This window comes from Oncorhynchus gorbuscha, linkage group LG03 (genome assembly GCF_021184085.1).
Source record: "Oncorhynchus gorbuscha isolate QuinsamMale2020 ecotype Even-year linkage group LG03, OgorEven_v1.0, whole genome shotgun sequence".
Taxonomy (NCBI): domain Eukaryota; kingdom Metazoa; phylum Chordata; class Actinopteri; order Salmoniformes; family Salmonidae; genus Oncorhynchus; species Oncorhynchus gorbuscha.
Genome location: NC_060175.1, coordinates 70,995,650 through 71,020,469, shown reverse-complemented (window position 1 = coordinate 71,020,469; position 24,820 = coordinate 70,995,650). Strand labels below are relative to the sequence as shown.

General features: G+C 43.5%; 1 protein-coding gene across 5 annotated transcripts in view; it reads right to left on the bottom strand.

Annotated features, from left to right (window-relative positions):
* Positions 1-24,820, bottom strand: part of acot7 (acyl-CoA thioesterase 7) — an 88,698-nt gene that overhangs the window by 47,656 nt on the left and 16,222 nt on the right. For all 5 annotated transcript variants that reach the window (XM_046343565.1, XM_046343564.1, XM_046343566.1 and 2 more), the window contains 6 exons: positions 23,924-24,041; positions 16,577-16,733; positions 6,406-6,497; positions 6,187-6,301; positions 5,418-5,432; positions 5,081-5,167 (listed from right to left, as the gene is read on the bottom strand). In XM_046343565.1, the coding sequence (XP_046199521.1) occupies positions 5,081-5,167; positions 5,418-5,432; positions 6,187-6,301; positions 6,406-6,497; positions 16,577-16,733; positions 23,924-24,041 (584 nt within the window). The remainder of the gene's footprint in view (positions 1-5,080; positions 5,168-5,417; positions 5,433-6,186; positions 6,302-6,405; positions 6,498-16,576; positions 16,734-23,923; positions 24,042-24,820) is intronic.

The window sequence follows — 24,820 nt, the reverse complement described above, 5'->3', positions numbered from 1 at the left end:
ATTGAATTTCCCCTGAGTCTATGGAAATGCCACTAGCATATATTCAGGAGCTGTCGGAAGTCGTGTCTGTGCATGCAGCCGCCCTGCTGCTGCTGCTCACTGCTACCACTTCCTAGAGACCTTCTTGCGAGCCATTAATCAGAACTGAATGTAAACAGAACTGGATGTAAACCAGAACAAACTTAAGTGTTTTTCTCTCAAAATACGCACTGTTTATTTTCCTACATGCATTGGGGCCTTTGGCTTTAGGCAATGAAGTCTCTCTCTGCCTTTATTCAACATTTATTAGAACGTTACAGTCCTGGAAATGACAGTGTTATCAAGGAATTCAAAATGGCGAAGTCAAATCTGTTGGAGTCGAGAGATGCTGCAAATGGGATTATACGCTGTATATGACAGTTTTATGTCATGGTGTTTGTTATTCCCTGGTATTTCTTCCTACGCCGAAATATATCTAATGTGCTAACACTATATTATATTATCACTAATGCTAATGGCTAACACTATGTTATGTTATCACTAATGCTAATGGCTAACACTATGTTATGTTATCACTAATGCTAATGGCTAACACTAGCACCTCCCATCGTTTAGCTTGAAAAAGCCCTGCGCCTGGAGACACATCATGAGTTTATACCTCCTCTCCAAACCAACTGACAGGAAATATCTTTCAAATGGAGAGAAAACCCATCTACAATGAAAAGGGAAAGGAAAGGGGGATACCTAGTCAGTTGCACAAGTGAATGCATACAACCGAAATATGTCTTCCGCATTTAACCCAACCCCTCTGAATCAGAGAGGTGCAGGGGCTGCCTTAATTCGATGTCCACGTCATCGGCGCCCGGGAAGCAGTTGTTGTTTGGGGTTAACTGCCTTGCTTAAGGGAGGGAATGTGTAAGAGGTCAGTGTCTCGACTGTATATTTCAAAATATGGCAACAGACGAGAAGGGGGACGGAGCTTGTTGAGATACGACTGGCCTCTCTTTGGATTGACCCCCGACTAGGGCTGTGGCGGTCACAAAATTTCGTCAGCTGGTGATTGTCAAGCAAATAACTGCCGGCCTCACGGCAATTGACACCGTTAATTAACATAAACACATTTAACATCTCCTGGCTTCTACACACAGCCTACAAGCCACTGATGTAGACCTTTGGAACATCTACATTTTTAAAAAGTCTAATAAATTCATATAGCCTGCACCCTCACAATGAATCCATTATTTATCTTAGACAGGTCTAAAGAAACATGATATGAAGAAAATGTAGTCTGTTTCAGAAGAACAGAATAGCATACTCTGAGTTGAAACCCAGGCTTTAGAATAACAAAGGGAGATCTGGGCAGCGCCAAGGTGCTCGCTCGTCTCCCATCAGCCGTGCCCACATTCATGGCCTCCCCAGGATGCTTAGTTGTAAAAAAAAAACACAGCACTCCCCAACGGACGGGGGTAAATAAAATCTCTCTCTCACTCTTTCTCTCTCTCTGTGTTTCTCGTTCTCTCTGCAGCGAGTGCTATAATCAAATGGCTCAACCTGCCTCCTAATGAGGTGTTACCATAGAAACAGGTCCCGTTAATGTTTTCGCAAGTAGCTCCCGAGGTCCTGAAAAGCCACATATTTTATGTATATTTGTCTGCTGTTTTAGAGTTTGCAGCTGTTTCCTGCATAAACAACTTCCCACTGGGCACAGATAACAAGTGGGTGCTGTATTCTACAAATAGCAAGTGGGCGCTGTCATGGTTACCATAAAAATTGCTTCGGCTGATCAAGGGCTGGCAGGAAACAGTGTCACGATACTAGAAATGGCTTCAAAGTTTCTGTGGGATATGGAGAGCAAAAAGGAGGGACAAACGAGGCTGGATAGATGTGTTAACAGTGATTTGACCAACAAACATATACATATATATACTATTGGTTTATTTACATTCTGAAAATTTAAGAGACACTTTTATAACAGACAGACTGACTCTAGCACTCAAGCAAGCCAAGGCTGGTGTTAAGTTGATTAACACTTACAGTAAATGACAGTGTGTGTGTGTGTGTGTGTGTGTGTGTGTGTGTGTGTGTGTGTGTGTGTGTGTGTGTGTGTGTGTGTGTGTGTGTGTGTGTGTGTGTGTGTGTGTGTGTGTGTGTGTGTGTGTGTGTGTGTGTGTGCACCCGTCATGTTGGTGATGCGGCAGGTCGTTGTGTTTTGTTTCTGTATCAGCTTGAATTGAAGCAGAATTGAATTGAATTGATTGATAAGCACACATACACACACACACACACACACACACACACACACACACACACACACACACACACACACACACACACACACACACACACACACACACACACACACACACACACACACACACACACACACACACACACACACACACACACACACACACACACACACACACACACACACACACACACCATGGCCCCGTTAGACGGCAGGCCTACATCTGATCGATGAATGCTCCAACATGCCAAACAATTCTGAAATGAAACGACAAAACCTTTGAATCACCCATGTTTTTTCCATTCATCTGTCTATTGTTTAATCACTGTCATGATCTCACAGCCTGTCGCAGTCAACAGCTGTTTCCATGGAAACATGTGGAAAGCTTCCTAACAACACAAGGAGAGAGCTAGAGAGAGAGAGAGAGAGAGAGAGAGAGAGAGAGAGAGAGAATGAGTGAGTGAGTGAGAGAGTGAGTGAGTGAGTGAGTGAGTGAGTGAGTGAGTGAGTGAGTGAGTGAGTGAGTGAGTGAGTGAGTGAGTGAGTGAGTGAGTGAGTGAGAGAGAGAGAGAGAGAGAGAGAGAGAGAGAGAGAGAGAGAGAGAGAGAGAGAGAGAGAGAGAGAGAGAGAGAATGAATGATGGTTGCCAGGGAGCGATATCCTCTTTCTTTCCTCACACCAGCTGAGTTAGCCCTCAAGGAACATTGGATTGGTCTGAACATGGGCTAGAGAGGAAATGTTCACCTTATTTACACCAGTCCATGTCTTTTAAACCTCTGAGGTTTGGAGTGAATGGATACACACTTTGGCGAAACAGAGAAAGGGAATTCAGCAGCACTCTAGTGTGGAAAGTCCAGGCTATGGACTGCAGATGGAAGTTGTTCTTAAGCACAGGATCAGCTTCCCCTACCCAATTCCTAACTTAATCCATTAGCTGATCTAAGATCAGCATCTAGGTCTAGGGGCAGTGTCCGCCTACCCAGAAAAACCTTTTGATGAGGCACTTGTCCTTGACCATGTAAACTGTGGCTGTGACATCCAGTTTGGCTGTGAGGGGGAGACACAGTCAAGGCTCCCTGGGCTGGCCTAGTTTGAAGGACTTCTGAAGTCCAGACTCCACTCTGTCATGGATGGACCCCTTAGGCCCCCCTCTCACTGCCTGAGAGCCTTGTGCTCCCATCCATCTATTCACTTTCACTGAAATCAATGGTGATTCATCTGCCCTGGACTCATCTCCTGAGTCATTAGAAATCAGTCATTAAAGATGCTGCGCAATCAAAATATATATATATATATTTAGATAGTTAATTTAAATACTGTGTTTTAATGGTTTATTTTGTTCAGGAAAACAACAAGATTCTTCAGACAAAAACACACACACACACACACACACACACACACACACACACACACACACACACACACACACACACACACACACACACACACACACACACACACACACACACACACACACACACACACACACACACACACACACACACACACACACACACACACACACACACACACACACACTGCATTCCAAGGCTTTCCCAGCACAGTACTAACTTTAAAACCCTGCATCAGGCAGCGGCTTCAACCACTGTACTATTCAACCCTGCAGACAAGCTTATTGGTATTCCCAACAACACTCCATAGGACCATCCCCGGGCCTGTCTAGCATGGAAATCCTGCCAGAGATACGATGAAAGAGAAAACCTTCATTATCTTGAAAAGAGGGAGGGAGGGAGAGAGCGAGAGGGGTAAAAGGGCCCACGAGGACTTTAGCTGTGTATGATGAGCGATCGATAACCGGCGGCCTGGGAACCTTGTTGCTCCTCATCTGTGATGTGCTCATTACCACAAGAATGGCCATCGGAGAGAAATACAGATCAGCGCACGGGAAAAGTTCTGTGTTTACCTTCTACAGATGGTGTTGAATATCAGATCTTACAGATACTGGGCAAAAAAACAAAAAAACCTGCATTCACTTGCAGTCCTTTGAAGATTCAATCTCTTTAAGCAGCGGCAGATTTGAAAAGGTCTGACTGATCGTTAACGTGACACAGTGATAATGTGTCAGGTCAATGTTGTTGTTGTGCGACAACATTACATTTCCGTATTCACTTGCATTGATCGCTACAGAGGGAACGTAGAAATAAACAAAAAGGAGGAGAGAGAAAGAGAGACATGGAGAAGAAAGGAAAGGATAGATAACAGCAGAGAGAGAGAGAGAGAGAGAGAGAGAGAGAGAGAGAGAGAGAGAGAGAGAGAGAGAGAGAGAGAGAGTACAGAGACGTGGGGGGCAGAGAGAGGGGGAAGACACAGTTAAGAGGCTGATGTGAAATGTCTGACTTTTTAATTTGGACCCACTGAGGAATGTGTCCAATTAAGAGGCAAATGAGGAACAAGCGGCGGTGGCCATTTAGAATGCAGTTTGTGCCCTTTTCATGCTTCCCTCCTCGCTCACATGGAGTGGCTCATTAAGGACGCTATGCAGAGAACGCTGCTGAGGATGCTAGCACTGTCGTGATTACATAAGACCTCCTGGCTGGATGCTGCTGCCTCTCTCTCTCTCCCTTCCTTACTCTCTATCCGGAATGTACAAACCATTTCAAACTCTGTTGAATGACACACACACACACACACACACACACACACACACACACACACACACACACACACACACACACACACACACACACACACACACACACACACACACACACACACACACACACACACACACACACACACACACACACACACACACACACACACACACACACACACACGCACACACACGCACACACACGCACGCACGAGAAGTGATCGAGCGGATTTACTCACCTCCGTGTACGAAGCCATGCAGCGTGCAGTCTGAAGGCCCCACCAGATGGATCAGACTGGACTGGCTAAAGCCGACCGTATAGGGCTCTGCAACGCACACACACACACACACACACACACACACACACACGTGCGCACACACAGACAGAAAAAAACAGGGTTGAAATATAAGTATTGAGACAGTTAAATGGCCTCGGTATTACTAAAATAAATCAGGGAATAACCAGGAATACTTTGCGAAGCGTTCAAGGATGGAACAGTTCCATCCATCCATCCCAATATCTCTGTGCTGACATGCATGCAGTCTTTAGTCTTTTAAAAATAGATACCGACGTACCTTTTGTTGTTCTGTCTGTGCAGCAGGTCAAACGAACCAGGAAAATCAAAATTAGATGGAGAAAGAAAAACAACATGCTATTTTACCCACTATTTTACTGTCAGATCAGCTGTTCACCAGTAATACACACACTATCGAAATTATACCATACTTTGTACTACTTCAGTTTAAGCTGGCACTTCAACTGATCTTTACTTATTTACTAGGGTAAGAGTGATTTATGTGATAAACATGTATACTTTCCGGCACCTACATCAAATACAACTGGTAACCACTTTGTGACGAGAAAGGCAGAAGCACCATGGCCAAACCAACTGAGCCATCACACTTTTACATTCATTTAGTTTACAACTAGGGGGAATTCAAACACGGTTCTCAAACACAGCAATTTTACATTTTTGTCATTGAGCAGATGCTCTTATCCAGAGCAACTTACAGGCGCAATTAGGGCTAAGTGCCTTGCTCAAGGACACATGCACAGATTTTCACCCAGTGGGCTTGGTGATTCAAACCAGCAACCTTTGCATGAGTCCCTTTTTACTAACCCAAAGCTTTTAACCCCAAGGCTAAACATACTTTCTTCTAATGGGTGATATCTACACTACTGCTCCGATTTAGACATAGGGTGTGTGCCCTCTATCTAATTCTATCTTTGCCATTATGGCAAACGTGCCCTCTATCCAACCCTTAGGGTTTAGATCGTATGGAGGAGATAAATCCCAGAAGTCCTAGAGGTCAGAGGTCAGCAATAGGGGTAAGTGGTGTTTACCCGGGGCAGACACAGGCATGAGCAGCTCTCCGTTCCTCTCCTTCGTCTCTAGTCTCTCCATCTTCTGAGCTTCGTAGCGCTTCTTCCCCTCCTCCTCCTGCCCCGGGCTGGCATACTAGAAGGGACACACGCACGGTAACCATCATGTGAGGGAAATGCTGAACTAACCATAGATCCGTGTCTAGGGTCAACTTCATCCTTCTCTGTGCATTGACCCACCTTGATGGGAGGCACCTCTGTGACATTGTCCACGTCTTCCAGAGAGAAGGGGACATACCAGAGCGCAGCCCGGTTGGTCATCTTCGTAGCCCCTGTGAAAGTGAACATGAGTTTACTATGACATAGCATTTCATGCCCTCCCAGTTCTTCTGCAGCGACTGAAAGGTGCAATTGGCAATTTGACACGATCAAACACAATATCAACAATAAGACTCAAATCTGCCAAGAAACCCTATTGGCTCTTTTCAATTAGCGCCCTCCTTGTGGAAGGAAGCGTTAGTGATTTGTTTGCCAATGTTGATATCTGTAAGCAGGAAGTCGCCCCGCTGTGTGTGAGGATGTCATATTGCTGAGTCCACTTTTAAAAATAGCGAGGACATGCCGCTACCAACATATGATATCATATGATAGATATGATAGAAATAATGAGAGACTCCTTCAAATGATATGACATCTATGAATTCAGTGTTTGACTGCTAGTAAAGGCTAGCACTACAGCAACCTTTTTTGGTGGTGTAATCTTTACCACCTTTTTCTCCCCAATTTCATGATTACAATTTTGTCTCATCCGTGCAACTCCCCAACGGGCTCAGGAGAGGCGAAGGTCGAGTCATGCGTCCATGACCCGCCAAGCCGTGCTTCTAAACACCGGCCAGCTGCACCAATGTGTCGAAGAAAACACAGTTCAACTGACCACTGAAGTCAGCCTGCATGTGCCCGGCCCGCCACGAGGAGTCGCTAGAGCACGATGAGCCAAGTAAAGCCCCCTCCCCTGGCCAAACCCTCCCCTAACACAGACGACGCTGGGCCAATTGTGCACTGCCCAATGGGAGTTGTGACACAGCCTGGGATTGAAACCCAGGCTGTAGTGACGCCGTAGCACTGCGATGCAGTGCCTTAGAGCGCTGCGCCACTCGAGAGGCCCACTACAGCAACCTTTGTAAATTCTTTGGCTGAATGTCAGTTTCCTTCCCTTTCCTGGTATTTTTGCAGAGTAAACAATTGTGGCATTTGCTGAAAGTGAGACAACACTTGTATTCTTTCAAAACACGAACAGAGGAAATCTATGAGACTCTGCAGAAACCGTGTTTCATCCCAAGCATGACCAAACCCTATGTGATCTGCACAGCCAGGGTCCCCAAATCCCATTGGTTGAAATGACGCCAGCGAGAAATGAATGAGAAAGTTAAGTGCGTCGATCTCTCAAGTGTCTCGACACAAAACTATTCAGGTATCAAATTGCACCGCTTCCCGTCGTCAGGCAGTGGCGTTGTCATGGCGATATCAGCTCCTTCTTGACGAGGTATTTTCAGTTCTTCGCTGACTAACTACGAGCGTGTTTTTTTGTGTGTGTGTGTGTGTGTGTGTGTGGGGGGGGGGGGGGGTTACTTTTTGTTGTACACAACGGATGCACAGAGGAAAGTGTAGGTGAGGTATGCAAAGATCAAGAAAACCCACTCTTCATATCACATCGCTCCTGGCCATGCCACCTAATTAACTCAGGTCGGTATTCAATCCGATCAGGGAACACATATGCAGAGTGCAACAGAAGAGCAGAATGTCTTTTGGGTTATTAACATCATTATTGATTACCTTTATATGTAGCACTTTGAGCGTAATGTTTGAAAAGCGCTTTACCCATGAAGTTGATCATTATCCTTACTGCGTTATCAGGGGCACGTGAACACCCGTGCAATGACAAACAGGACGTCTTAGCAGAAGCAAGGGTACATTGACATACAGGGAGGCTTCATTATTATCACCCAGACTGTTGTCATGACGACCTCCCAATTGCATAGTGATGTCATATGTGATCTGTCCAGATATAGACAGCATAGATATGAACTGTGCTGCATATTGTGCACTACATCACACTGAAACAAATGATGTTCTACTAATTCCCATCATCTTATATACTGAACAAAAATATAAACGCAACATGCAAAGGTCCCATGATTCACGAGCTGAAATAAAAGATCCCTGAAATTTTCCATTCGCACATAAAGCGTATTTCTCTCTCAAATGTTGTGCACATATTTGTTTACATCCCTGTTAGTGAGCATTTCTCCTTTGCCAAGATAATCCATCCACCTGACAGGTGTGGCATATCAAGAAGCTAATTAAAGAGCATGATCACCTTGTGCTGGGGACAATAAAAGGCCACTCTAAAATGTGCCGTTTTGTCACACAACACAGTGCCACAGATATCTCAAGTTTTGAGGGAGTGTGCAATTGGCATGCTGACTGCAGAAAGTTCTACCAGAGCTGTTGCCAGAGAATTTAATGTTAATTTCTCTACCATAAGCCACCACGAAAGTTATTTTAGAGAATTTGTCAGTACGTCCAATCGGCCTCACAACCATAGACCACGTGTAACCACACCAGCCCAGGACCTCCACATCCGGTTTCTTCACCTGCAGGATCGTCTGATACCAACCAGCGACCCGGACAGTTGATGAAACTGTGGGTTTGCGCAAGCAAAGAATTTCTGCACAAACTGTAAGAAACCGTCTCAGGGAGGCTCATCTGCGTGCTTGTTGTCCTCATCGGGGTCTTGACCTGACTACAGTTTGGCATCGTAACAGACTTCAGTGGGCAAATGCTCACCTTCGATGGCCACTAGAACTCTGTAGAAGTGTGCTCTTCACGGATAAATCCAGGTTTCAACTGTCCCGGGCAGATGACAGACAGCATGTGTGGCGTCGTGTGCCCCATGGTGGCGGTGAGGTTATGGTATGGGCAGGCATAAGTTAGACAATGAACACAATTGCATTTTATCGGTGTCATTTTGAATGCATAGAGATACCATGACCAGATCCTGAGGCCCATTGTCGTGCCATTCATCCCCCACCATCACCTCATGTTCAGTGGTGTAAAGTACTAAAGTAAACATACTTGAAAGTACTACTTAGTAGTTTTTTGGGGGGTATCTGTACTTTACTTTACTTTACTATTTATATATTTGACAACTTTAACTTTTACTTCACTACATTCCTAAAGAAAATGATGTACTTTTTACTCTATACATTTTCCTTTTCACCCAAAAGTACTCGTTACATTTTGAATGCTTAGCAGGACAGGAAAATGGTCTAATTCACACACTTATCAACATAACATGCCTGGTCATCCTTACTGCCTCCGATCTGGCAGACTAACTAAACACTTGCTTAATTTATAAATTATGTCTGAGTGTTGGCGTGCCCCTGGCTCTCCGTAAATTAAAACAAGAACATTGTGCCGTATGGTTTGATTAATATAATGAATTAGAAATTATTTATACTTTTACTTCTACTTTAGTAGATTTAAAAGCAAATAATTTTACTCAAGTAGGATTATACTCGGCAACTTCCACTTTTACTTGAGTCATTTCTTATTAAGGTATCTTTCATTTTACTGTATGCCAATTGGGTACTTTTTCCACCACTGCTCATGTTTCAGCATGATAATGCACAGCCCCATGTCGCAAGGACCTGTACACAATACCTGGAAGCTGAAAATGTCCCAGTTCTTCCATGGCCTGCATACTCACCAGACACGTCACCCATTGAGTATGTTTGGGATGCTCTGGATCCATGTGTACGACTTCCACACTATCCAACAACTTTGCACAGGCATCTTTAGAGGAGTGGGACAACATTCCACAGGCCACAAGCAACAACATGCCTGATCAACTTTCTGCGAAGGCAAATAATAGTCACACCAGATACTGACTGGTTTTCTGATCCACACCCCTACCCTTTTTTTAAAGGTATCTGTGACCAACAGATGCATATCTGTGTTCCCAGTCAAGTGAAATCCATAGATTAGGGCCTTAGGAATTCATTTAAATTGACTGATTTCCTTCTATGAACTGTAACTCAGTGAAATCTTTGAAATTGTTGCATGTTGCATTTATATTTTTGTTCAGTGTAACAATCATATCCTCTGTCACCATTGTGTTCCTTACGCCTCGATCACACCGACAGCGTCATTGCATGCTGGTACACCAGAAGTACATTCATTTCCAATGGAACGCTGCGTTTGCCTTGCAGCCTTGCGTTGCAGAGGCAGTTGCAGTGTGTTCTGTGTGTTGCATACGTTGTTGGAATTATCTTTTGACAGAAATGGTAGCAGAAGGTGAATGTTGAACTTTTGTTGATGCTGCGTACCATTTTGCGCAATGACGCTACCGGTATGATCGAGGCGTGAGGCTGCGTTTAGACCAATGATGTATATAAACCCTGGATTGCTGTTGCTATGTATTGACCATTGAGAGGCTTTGAAGCTACCGGTCGGCCATATTGGCACTCTGCTCCTGTAGGAGCAGTCCTCCATAGGAATTAATAGAACTCTACAGTATTTTAAAGAAACGTTTCAAGAACAAAATTACATGTATTTAAGAATTTCTTTGTTGTAGTGGGGACAGTAACATTAGTAAGATCCAAGAAATATACTTACATTAAAAATGTTATTCTTATGTTTAGTTCACACAATATAATTTAAGGTGCCTGTAATATAATACATGTGGCAAAAACAAATGAGGACATTAACAAATATACTTCTATAGCTTTTAAAATATGTTTTACACTGGTGGGGATGCCAAGACGGAGGCAGGGTGGCTTTAACACAGCTCCCCCTATCAGTCATCTAGTGTATATATACTTATTTGGTTTAGACAGGCAGCCTAATTATGATATTCTTTTCACTAATAGGTATTTTGACCAATCAGATCAGCTCTGAAAAAGATCTGATGTGAAAAGATCAGATGTGATTGGTCAAAATACCAATTATTGGAAAAATATCCGAATTGGGCTGCCTGTCTAAACGCAGACTTAGTAGGTGACAATGGAACAAGCATCACACACATCATTACATGCTGTATGTAGCCTTGGTCGGCACACCACATAGTAGTAGGCTGTAAAAACGTAGCGCGGCTTCTGAATGGAAGAGGAATTGTGACAAGAAAGACTGCATTTGGGATTTGCATGCACGCCCAAGTTATAGCTGTGAAGACAGATGGCGTTGCCATGCCAACCATGCGCAGAATCGGGCGCGCTTCACCCGGCCTCGTTAGCTCACTGCTCTCTACCACCCAGGAAGTCCCTCACATATGAGGAAGCAGAGGTTTATTTACATATCCTCAGCTCACCAAGACTGACACTAGGCTATAAATAGCTCTACTGGACCTCTTCACTGAAATGTAGGGGAGAGGGTGGGAGGGGAAGGGATGAGGGAAAGAATCCGAATGAAGGCGATTCCCACTCCAATTCATGACCTTTCGAACCGATGGGGAGAGGAGTGCAATGCTATCAGATCACTGGCTCTAAATTTGAAATGGCTAATATTGCATAAGTGATTGTTTGATATGGCGTTGTAGTCTTGACGGGCTCATTGCAACCATCGATGGCCACCAGAATATCGCCAGCTGATCTCTCGTTAAACCACCAATACACGCTAAATTCGCCCGCACAGTTGATCTCAAAATGCAACCATTATTGGTCAACACATTACAGCTCCCTAAAAGCTGATTTCGGTGTTACCTTAGTCCTGCTTGCTACCAAAGTCATTCAAATCCTTGGAATAAACAAACTCTTCTTTGTTTTTGCTTTGGAGGACTGAAGGGGAAGAGATGCTCAAATTTAGCTAAATCTAAGAAGAGAAATTTGCTCCCAGAATGGCCTAATTCAAACAACATTTGTATGCGGGGTTCACTTAGTTGAGGAGACTATCCTTGACTAGTCTGAAGCACAAAGTACATTCACATCCCCTTCCCTAGTCAATCCTTCATCCCATTCTTGGGAATTCTCCAAGGGAAGCATTCCATTCCTAGTGACTTTAAACACTCAGAATCCGAACCCCAGAAGAGATGGCCCCAAGATCTTTCTTTCTGTCCCTTCCATCCCCAAATGATCCATATTTGACTGGCTCTTCAGAACAATGTGTTCCAAGTACAAAGACAGGACAGCAGGGATCGTTTAACACTTGATCCGATGTTCAAAACCATAGACTTTCCATAGAAGTGAGCCAAGCTAAGACCAATGCAGAACTGCCGGCCTGCTGAACAGAACAGATGGGGAAGATAGACTATAAATATACTTTAGGGCGGCTTTACATCTAGTACAGTGTACTTTAAACTAAAGTAACGGCTTTTTGAACGGAGTAAACATTTGCTTATTTGATTGATGCTCAATGATTCACGCAACAATGCATTTCTCACTCGAGGAATTGTGTTTAGTCTTATTGTCTGAGAATTTAGCCAAACGTCCTATAGAGTTGGTAGTGGATAGGCTACATCTGATGTGAAAACTTCAGTGTAAATCTCTGCTCCCTGTGGATGTCTGAGATGTGACTGTTTACATGCGAGACAATTATGCTCAATTGTGCGTGTGTTTGATGTTGATGATAATGTGTTTTCCTGTGTTCCAAATACGCCAGCTATTGTTGCTGTGGGTGAAGGCCAGAGGGAGGTGCTCATTTTGGAAGTGGGTTGCTCATTTGATTGTTACATGGAGCAGGCCTTTGCTGAAAGGCTTCTTAAATACCAGCCCCTCTATCACGCTTGGACAGCCTTGGATATACTTGCAAGTTGGTGGCACTGATATTTGGCAGTCTTGGCCACGTACATAGGCTTACGGTACGTGGCCTTCAGATTGCCGGCCTGTCTAAGACAAAAGCAAAGCAACTGGCAAGGTACTTCTCTGTTTCAGCCACTATGGGCAGCCTAGCTGTGTGGAGAAAGTGTTTTTTTTTGTATCCTTAAGTTTCCTTGTATTCAATACCTTTGACGTGTGTAAATCTTTCTTGATGTAATGTGATTTGTGGATTCAAGTAAAGTATTTAAAATGTGTGTGTGTGTGTGTGGATGGTCCACCCTGTGGGGAAAATCATCACGGCTTGTGCACACAGTACCCAGAGTTCCCCTGGGGGAGTGTGAGTGAGGCCACGCTGACGAGATGCACACTGACTGCTTGTGAGGAACCTGGGAGCCCGGTCATGTGACCACACAAACACACACAGACACACCCACACCCCTCACACATGCAGTACATATATGTACCAACACACACACATTTACATTAACATACATGCAGACATACACACACACACACCCTCACACACCACATACACACACCAGCAAAAACACTCACACACACATTTACATTAACACACACAACCCAGTACCCAGCCGTCCATCCGTCACCCAGGGAAGAAGAGTATAGAGGCTAGTTTTCTATGAATATACAAAACCATCAAACCCTTACCACAACACTTCTATCAGTGAATAGGACTGTGGAATTATAACTGGTCTGTACAAGGTAGACGAGTAGGCTTGGGGGGCTATGGTCAAAAAAGAGGCACAAGAGGGCGAAATCTCAAATGTCACTTGGTGAAAACAGCCATAGATGTGAAGCGATAAAGAGGCAAGGGCTTCTGTGTGTCCACAGAAGCCCTGGTACACACTCACACGCACATCTCTCTCTCTCTCTCTCTCTCTCTCTCTCTCTCTCTCTCTCTCTCTCTCTCTCTCTCTCTCTCTCACTCTCTCACTCTCTCTCTCTCTCTCACACACACACACACACACACACACACACACACACACACACACACACACACACACACACACACACACACACACACACACACACACACACACACACACACACACACACACACACACACACACACACACACACACACACACACACGGCGTCTGTAGCCGACTGGGCCGCTGTTTGTGACGCCTGACACTGAGTGGAAAGGACAGAAGCAAATAATGTCTGCTCCCGTTAGCTTCTCTTCCCCTAGGGCCTGCAGGAGCCTTTAAAGGGCCAAACACTGGCACAGCACACACACAGTGGCACACATACACAAACACACAAATTAACACACATGCATACACAAACCCACATACATGCCCCCCCACACACACACACACACACACACACACACACACACACACACACACACACACACACACACACACACACACACACACACACACACACACACACACACACACACACACACACACACACACACACACACACACACAGGGAGAATATGTCCCATGCCAAAAGGGAGGAACCCTGCTATCCTAAACATTGCTAGCATTTGTTTGTGTACAGAATGTTATACTTCTATACTATTTAGTGGACAAAGTCAGTAGGATAGAGAATGAATGGAAATGAACAAGCGCAATGCCTACTCCAGCCCATTGTATTTCATAGGACAGACCTAATAGACTTCCCCATGGCTAGTTATAGTCCCTCCCCTCAGGAAGGACACTGACTGAAGGGTGTCTTTGGCTGTGCCAGTGTGGAGCAGCAGCAGCAGCAGCATCAGCTAGCTCCTCTCTCTCCACCTGTCATCCTCATCGCTCTGCCCCCGCGTTTCCCAACCTGCTCCTGCCACACGGAGAAACATTGTTGCTGTGGCAACGGCCGCCTGGGGATCACACTTTTGTTTCCTCTTCTCATCCCCCTCTCTCTTGCTCTCTCTCATGCCCCTTCCTCTCTCTCTCTCTCTCTCTCTCTCTCTCTCTCTCTCTCTCTCTCTCTCTCTCTCTCTCTCTCTCTCTCTCATCCCCCTTTTCTCTCTCTCTCTCTCTCTCTCTCTCTCTCTCTCTCTCTCTCTCTCTCTCTCTCTCTCTCTCTCTCTCTCTCTCTCTCTCTCTCCTCTGATCCATTATTGATCTTAAAGGTAGACTCAGTGAAATGATGTTGCCATGAGCAGCACCGCAGATATTGAGATGGGAGTGATGCAGGACTTCACTCTCACACAGTCACACACAGCATCTGAGCATGTGCACCGGTTCACTTCAGGCTGTACATCAGCGTGGTACCCAGGGTACCAAAACAGTGGAGAGGTTGAGGCTCGTGCTTCAGTTGTTGCTGAAATTGACCCCAATATGCTGTTTACTTTTTGCATCTGCCTCATTTCGCTGAGTCTACTTTGAACTAAAACACACAAATGTACATTATTTCAGCTTAGCATGCTAGTGGGAATGTCCAGTGTATTCATTGTGGCGATGCTACGATCCAAACAAAACACACCAACAGTCATAACATACATGACTATTCTGTGTGTTTACTTCAAAGACAATTACTGGCCACAGCCTTTTTGGCCAAGACGCACATTGGATTGTCTCCTGCTGCTTTCCGTTGAGGTCACAGATATGATCAGAGTACTGCTTGGCCAGTCATTCGCAGCATTGTCATGTCAGCTGACATTTCAGGGTCAGAAGAGCATGTCAGGCCGTGCCACTGTGCCGTTCGCTCCCTTCATGCACGGGGAGTCTGTGTGTGCGTTTTAGCCGTGTGTGTACCTTCCAATATCCAACCTCTAACAGCAGTCTATATTTGTCTACAGTGCATGTCCACTCAGCCCAAGATTACATACATACAACAACACGCACATGAATGTGGATATTCTGCTGATGTGGATATACAGCTAATGTCCCAATACATAGTAGCTAGTCCACACATAATGCCAAATCATGAATTGGGGACCAGGCAGGGGACTGATGTGCGCAGCTCATTGAGGAGTAGTCATGAGATATGAAGATGATAACTGCACTCACACCATTGGAGCACCAACATATCAAGTTAAATAACTACACCAGAATGTCACCACATGTAAACACCAAGTCTTTCCATTCTGAAGCATTTCATTGTACTGTGCAGATGATGTCAGCGGGGTAACATTATTCTGGTACGTATATGACTTCATAGAAGTAAACTGTCAACGGAAGCAACATTAATGTCACAAGCCCTCATTTTGGGTCCAAGAGAACACAATAGGAAGTATTTTCTTACCATTTTGTTCTTTGACTTACGCCGCGCTGCCCCCTAGTGACCGACCACCGCCAAACACGATGAGGTCATTCGTTAACCCACCCAGAGCCAATTCCAAAGTACAATATTTGGCTAATTGGTCGTCGAAAAGTGTTGTGGCCAGACACACTCTCAGACAGCAAGTGTTACATGTGAATATTCGATGGCATTCATCGACATGAAGGAGGGTACACTCTACGTTTTATTGGAAGAGGTACGCGTAATGGACTGTCGCTATGGTTACCTGTGAGGATGTTCTCTGACATCACGTGGGCCTGCACCTCAAACAGAGTGTGAAGGAGGGTACACTCTACGTTTTATTGGAAGAGGTACGCGTAATGGACCGTCGCTATGGTTACCTGTGAGGATGTTCTCTGACATCACGTGGACCTGCACCTCCACGGAGTGTTTGGAGGCGTAGGTGATCTCAGCACTGACATGAGCCACCTCCCCGATGAACATGGGGTACAGGAAGTCGGTACGCTCCACGCGAGCCAGCTGCGCTGCGCAGCGATCCTGAGAGAGAGAGAGAGAGAGAGAGAGAGAGAGAGAGAGAGAGAGAGAGAGAGAGAGAGAGAGAGAGAGAGAGAGAGAGAGAGAGAGAGAGAGAGAGAGAGAGAGAGAGAGAGAGAGAGAGAGAGAGAGAGAGAGAGAGAGATGCAATTCAGTCCAGGTTCCGGTTCCCAGCTTTGACAATGGCCAAACATTTCACATCATCTAGGTTAGATATGATCCTTCAAAACCCCTGGAAATATATACTTTTTTATGGCCTGACAAAAAAAAAGACACACAAGCAATGTCTTAACACCGACAGTTGTCTTTCATGGTTATATGTTTGGTTGTCTATGTAAGGATCAAATGGTGTCTATACCCATTCAAGATATCCATGCGGACATTCTCAGCCCTGGAGAGCCACCTAGTGGACTGTACAAATATGACAAGGTACTGGGAAAGGCTATTTGTGTCCAGTTAATGTTTATTACAATCTCTAGTACAACGACCAGATACGGACTATCTGCCCAAAACCAGGTAGGTTTACTTACATAACTCCTCCTCCTTGTTTCCCTATTGACAAACCAAAGACCTTCATTCAATTCTACTTTTCAAATTGAACTGCATCTCCATGTAGCACTCCCTAGCCTTCTACCCTCTCCTTTTCTCTTTATCATTCACCAGTCAACAACACAAATCTGTCGGGGATCAAGACGCCTTTGCTCTCTCTGATACCAACCAAACCTGTTTTACAGGATACTCCAACCTAAGCAAATGCCAGCGTAAGAACAAGGCCACATCCGGAGCCAAATCCAAGGCCACACCCAAGGCCATATCCGAGGCCACATCTGGACCGGACAAGAGTTGGTATGAGCAGATTTATGGACAAACCTCCAATAATGTCAAATCAGCAACAACAAAAAAGAAACGTCCTTTCGGTGTCAACTGCGTTTATTTTGAGCAAACTTAACATGTGTAAACATTTGTATGAACATAAAAAGATTCAACAACTGAAACAGAATCTGAACAAGTTCCACAGACATGTGGCTAACAGGAATGGAATAACGTGTCCCTGAATGAAGGGGTGTCAAAATCAAAAGTAACAGTCAGTATCTGGTGTGGCCACCATCTGCATTAAGTACTGTAGTGCATCTCCTCCTCATGGACTGCACCAGATTTGCCAGTTCTTGCTCTGAGATGTTACCCCACAGTTCCACCAAGGCACCTGTAAGCTCCCGGACATTTCTGGGGGGAATGGCTCTAGCCCTCACCCTCCGATCCAACAGGTCCCAGACGTGCTCAATGGGACTGAGATCCAGGCTCTTCGCTGGCCATGGGAAAACACTAACATTCCTGTTTTGCAGGAAATCACGCACAGACTGAGCAGTATAGCTGGTGGCATTGTCATGCTGGAGGGTCATGCCAGAATGAGCCTGCAGGAAGGGTACTACATGAGGGAGGAGGATGTCTTCCCTGTAACACACAGAATTGAGATTGCCTGCAATGACAACAAGCTCAGTCCGATGATGCTGTGACACACCGCCCCAGACCATGACGGACCCACCACCTCTAAATCGATCCCACTCCAGTGTACAGGCCTCGGTGTAACGCTAATTTCTTTGACGATAAACGTGAATCCAACCATCACCTCTGGTGAGACAAAGCCACGACTCGTCAGTGAAGGGCACTGCGTTCCTGGTGTACCTCGGACAGTTGTTGTTGCCATCCTGTACATGTCCTGCAAGTGAGATATTCAAATGTACCGATCCCCACTGCAAGGACAATCAGCTGTCCATCTTGTCTCCCTGTAGCGCTGTCTTAGGTGTCTCACAGTACGGACATTGCAATTTATTGCCCTGGCCACATCTGCAGTCCTCATGCCTCCTTGCAGCATGCCTAAGGCACGTTCACGCAGATGAGCAGGGACCCTGGGCATCTTTCTTTTGGTGTTTTTCAGAGTCAGTAAAAAGGCCTCTTTAGTGTCCTAAGTTTTCAAAACTGTGACCTTAATTGCCTACCGTCTGTAAGCTGTTTGTGTCTTAACGACCGTTCCACAGGTGCATGTACATTAATTGTTTATGGTTCATTGAACAAGCATGGGAAACGGTGTTTAAACCCTTTACAATGAAGATCTGTGATTTTTACTAATTATCTTTGAAAGACAGGGTCCTGAAAAAGGGACGTTTCTTTTTTTGCTGTGTTTAGAAGCATTGACTTCTAAATGAGCCTTTCTCCTATGCTCAGATTATGCCAGCCATGACACGTTACATTAACATGCTCAAATATGGGCCCTTCCCAATTCTTTAGAAATGCATCCAGACAAAGATTCATTCAAAGTCTGCTCTGCATTCTTTACCTGGGTTAAACAATGTGGAGCATTAAGATATGGCCCTCAAGGAAGGGAGGAAGGAACGGATGCATGTTAACAGTATTGGGACACAGCCATTTTCTTTCAAACACACCCACACCTACACACACGCATACATATCCAAAGTCGTTTTGTCTGGGCAGACGAGGTGATGTTAATTTGAGGGACAGGTTCAGTTACAGTATGTGAGGAATGTTGGAGTGCCCTGAAAATGAAACCGGAGGCCATCTTATCTCTCATAGAGGAACACCATGTGACCACTAACACAGCACACACCCCAATGAGCTTTGGGGGACTCCAACCCTTATCGAGGGGGTTGGGATCCCCCCAGAGGTCGGGCCCCCCAGATAGCATATAAACACGTCAAAAGCCATGAAATAAATGTTTAGAATTACAGTAAATTATCTTTAAAACTGCAAAATATTTTCTCAGTCCCATGGCAAAATGTTTAGAATAGCAGGAAATAGCAGGAGATTCTTGATAAATATTGGCTTTTAAATATTATTAATTTCCATGTCGGCTCTTCGCCTGGAAATGTCCTTGTCTGGAGCAAAGGATCTCAATTTCAAACTCTCCAAAAATGTGTTTAAAATGAAAGAAAACTGGCAATAATGGATATTAACTGGAAAATGATCTTGTGTAGTTTCTTGCAATAGCCCTCTGTGACTTTAAATAATATTTCTCTCAAAACTGCGATTCCCAAAATATGTGTCCGGAGATTTGGTCAACTCTGTCATATTTGTTTAAAATGCTGAATGAATGAGCAGGGCCAGCTATACCATAAGGACCCCGTATTCATGTCCTCATTACATGTTGTGCCACGAGATCACTAATGGTCTGTAAAGTTCTCTACTTTTGATAGATTTAAACAAACAATATTGGAATCTCCATGGTCACAACCATAAACTGTCAACTCCTTCTGTATAATAGATTACAATAGAATATGAATTTTGGTTCAAATATGTTACATTTAATTAGGTTTTAGAGTCGCAAGCGACTGAGGGAAAACCAAATTGCTTCTGTGTATACAAACTTGAAATAGGAAAAAATGTAAATTTTGATCTAACATCAACTCCGTCAGAGTGTTGAAAGATCTGATAGAATGGTTATGTTTTTAGAGGTTTTTAGAGGTCGACCGATTATGATTTTTCAACGCCGATACCGATACCGAATATTGGAGGACCAAAAAAAAGTCGATACCGATTAATCGGCCGATTTTCATTATTTATTTGTAATAATGACAATTACAACAATACTGAATGAACACTTATTTTAACTTAATATAATACATCAATAAAAATCCATTTAGCCTCAAATAAATAATGAAACATGTTCAATTTGGTTTGAATAATGCAAAAACAAAGTCTTGGAGGAGGGTAGCCTAGTGGTTAGAGTGTTGGACTAGAAACCGGAAGGTTGCAAGATCAAACCCCCGAGCTGACAAGGTACAAATCTGTTGTTCTGCCCCTGAACAACAGGCAGTTAACCCACTGTTCCTTGGCTGTCATTGAAAATAAGAATTTGTTCTTAACTGACTTGCCTGGGTAAATAAAGGTGTAAAAGTGAAACATGTGCCATGTAATAAAGCTAACGTTTAAGCTCAGAACATGAGAACATATGAAAGTTAGTGGTTCCTTTTAACATGAGACTTCAGTATTCCAAGGTTTTAGGTTGTAGTTAATATAGTATTTATAGGACGATTTCATACAAATGGTATAGAGGGGATCAAATACTTTTTTCCTTCACTGTACCTTTGACTATTAGATGTTCTTATAGGCACTTTAGTATTGCCCTACCTGGGCTCGAACCAGGAACACATCGACAACAGCCACCCTCAAAGCATCGTTACCCATCGCTCCACAAAAGCCGTGGCCCTTGTAGAGCAAGGGGAACAACTACTCCAAGTCTCAGAGCGAGTGACGTTTGAAACACTATTAGCACCCCGCTAACTAGAAAAGCCATTTCACATCGGTTACACCAGCCTAATCTCGGGAGTTGTTAGGCTTGAAGTCATAAACAGCGCAATGGTTGAAGCATTGAGAAGAGCTGCTGGCAAACGCACAAAAGTGCTGTTTGAATGAATGCTTACGAGCCTGCTGCTGCCTACGACCGCTCAGTCAGACTGCTCTATCAAATATCAAATCATAGACTTAACCATAATAACATAATAACACACAGAAATACAAGCCTTTGGTCATTAATATGGTCGAATCAAGAAACTATCATTTCGAAAACACAATGTTTATTATTTCAGTGAAATACGGAACCGTTCGGTATTTTATCTAACGGGTGGCATCCCTAAGTCTAAATATTCCTGTTACATTGTACAACCTTCAATGTTATGTCATAATTATGTACAATTCTGGCAAATTAGTTCGCATTGAGCCAGGCTGCCCAAACTGTTGCATATACCCTGACTCTGCGTGCAATGAACGCAAGAGAAGTGACACAATTTCACCTGGTTAATATTGCCTGCTAACCTGGATTTCCTTTAGCTAAATATGCAGGTTTAAAAATATATACATCTGTGTATTGATTTTAAGAAAGGCATTGTTGTTTATGGTTAGGTACAGTCATGCAACGATTGTGCTTTTTTCGCAAATGCGCTTTTGTTAAATCATCCCCCTGTGTTGCATCGATTATATTCAAAACAGGACACGCTAGATAAACTAGTAATATCATCAACCATGTGTAGTTAACTAGTGATTATGATTGATTTATTAATTGATTGTTTTTTATAAGATAAGTTTAATGCTAGCTAGCAACTTACCTTGGCTTCTTACTGCATTCGCGTAACAGGCAGGCTCCTCGTGGAGTGCAATGTAATCAGGTGGTTAGAGCGTTGGACTAGTTAACTGTAAGGTTGCAAGATTGAATCCCGGAGCTGACAAGGTGAAAATCTGTCGTTCTGCCCCTGAACAAGGCAGTTAAGTTCTTGGTGACAGGGGGCAGTATTGAGTAGCTTGGATGAATAAGGTGCCCAGAGTAAACTGCTTGCTACTCTGTCCCAGATGCTAATATATGCATATTATTAGTATTATTGGATAGAAAACACTCTGAAGTTTCTAAAACTGTTTGAATGATGTCTGTGAGTATAACCGAACTCATATGGCAGGCGAAAACCTGAGAAAAATCCAACCAGGAAGTGGGAAATCTGAGGCTACAATAGGGACCGAATGGGACCGAATGAGAGAGGAATGAGTCAGGTGTCTGGCAGAGTGCCACAGGCTCGTATTGCGCGGTCACGAGAGAGTTAGCTCTCGTTCAATTGCTTTTCTACAGACATAGGAATTCTCCGGTTGGAAAATTATTGAAGATTTATGATAAAAACATCCTAAACATCCTAAAGATTGATTCTATACTTAGTTTGACAAGTTTCTACGGGCTGTAACGGAACTTTTTGAACTTTTCGTCCGACGTTCGGCTGGACCTGAATGCGCTTTTGGATTTGTTCACCAAACACCCTAACAAAAGAAGCTATTTGTACATAAATGATGGACTTTATCGAACAAATCAAACATTTATGGTGGAACTGGGATTCCTGAGAGTGCATTCTGATGAAGATCATCAAAGGTAAGTGAATATTTAAAATGCTATTTCTGACTAATGTTGACTACCCAATATGGCAGATATCTTTTTGGCTGCTTTGTTGTCTGAACGCTGTACTCAGATTATTGCATTGTCTGCTTTTTCCATAAAGTTTTTAAAAAAATCTGACACAGCGGTTGCATTAAGGAGAAGTATATCTCTAATTCCATGTATAACACTTGTATTTTCATCAACATTTATATAAATAGTATTTATGTAAATTGACGTGGCTCTCTGCAAGATCACTGCATGTTTTAGAACTACTGAACGTAATGCGCCAATGTAAAATTAGATTTTTGGATATAGATATGCACTTTATCGAACAAAACATACATGTATTGTGTAACATGAAGTCCTATGAGTGTCATCTGATGAAGGTCATCAAAGTTTAGTGATTCATTTTATCTCTATTTGTGCTTTTTGGCTGGAAAAATGGCTGAATTATTCTGTGAGTTGGTGGTGACCTAACAATCGTCTGTGGTGGGATTAACAACAAGATTACCTTTAAACGGTATGAAATACATGTATGTTTGAGGAATTTTAATTATGAGATTTTTGTTGTTTTGAATTTGGCGCCCTGCACTTTCACTGGCTGTTGGCGGGGTGGGACGCTACCATCCCACATATCCCAGAGAGGTTAACCCACCATTCCTAGGCCGTCATTGAAAATAAGAATGTGTTCTTAACTGACTTGCCTAGTTAAATAAAGGTGTAAAAAAACACACACACAAAAAAAAAAATACCGATTTCCGATTGTTATGAAAACTTGAATTAATCGACCATTCTGAATAATCGGTCGACCTCTACTGGACACATGCGCATAAAAACAGTATCCATGAGTTCATCTAACTCTGGGGAAGAAGATAAAGGGTATTTTTGCAAAATCCCAAAGTATCCTTTTAAGACAAGTATTTGTGGGGAAAAAGTTGAGATTGTTCCCGTCTTTCAAGAATCCCTGAGCTCTAAAACAGCAAAATGTTCTCTCAGCATCATGGCAAAATGTGTAAAATAGCATGAGATTAGCTTTAATAATAATAATAATGCATGTGCAGGCTTTCGTTCTAGCCAAGCAGTAAGACGACAGATTATATTAATAAAACTGCAATTGAGGAACATTTTCCTTCAGATATGCTGGTAGTTCAAGCACTATAAAATATCAACTTAGGGCTAACGTTTCACAGCTTTAGCAGCCAATGCTTGTTCCTGGTGCAAATCAGTCACACACACTTTACCCAGTTCCGCACAGGCACACACATACCCCAGGCTGCGTGTTGCAGTGACGTGTTCCTATGATGCATCCAGCTTCCTCAATCATCTTCAGGATGGTGCCACCATGCACGTTGCCCACTATGTTGGCATCATCGGGACGCATGATCCTGGCACAGACAGAAATGGACAGCATCACAAATTAGCATTAGGAATAGAAGAATACAATGGCTTACTGTTCTCAAATGAGGAAGTTCTCTTCACTGCCTCCTACGTAGGTACATGAATTGCACCAGTACAGTTGCAGTAACATCTATAGGTGACAGTCTCAATAAGAAGGTTAGATCAACTGATCGGTAGACAGGTAGGTACTGTCGACAAAAGAGCAGTGCTACAGTTTCTTTTCTGTGACTTTCCCAGAGCTTTTCTTGGTGCTACATTCGTCATTAGATCCCACTTTGTCAGCTGTTTCCCCTAAACCATTTTCTGCGCTATAAATAAAGTATAGTAACTCTCTCTCTCTCTCTCTCTCTCTCTCTCTCTCTCTCTCTCTCTCTCTCTCTCTCTCTCTCTCTCTCTCTCTCTCTCTCTCACTCTCTCTGTGAATGTTGATGCATTAGTTGAATATGAGGTGAAGTTAAGGGTTTTTGTTATTGAAAGTTTTTTGTAGTTGGAGGGCTACAAAAGACATTCTGTACAAACATTCATACACACATTTGAATACTTTGTTTGTACTCCCATTGGTTCATTCTAGATCCAAAGGGAGTACAAATATTTTTTCATTCACACATTATTGGTTCAATAATCATAAATCATTCTTATCAGATTCATAATCAGAATGTTATATTTGTATAAATATTTTGATCAATGCTTTTTATGTTTTGGTTTTTGGTATGCCAGCGCTCCATGACCCCCACACACACACACACACACACACACACGCACACAC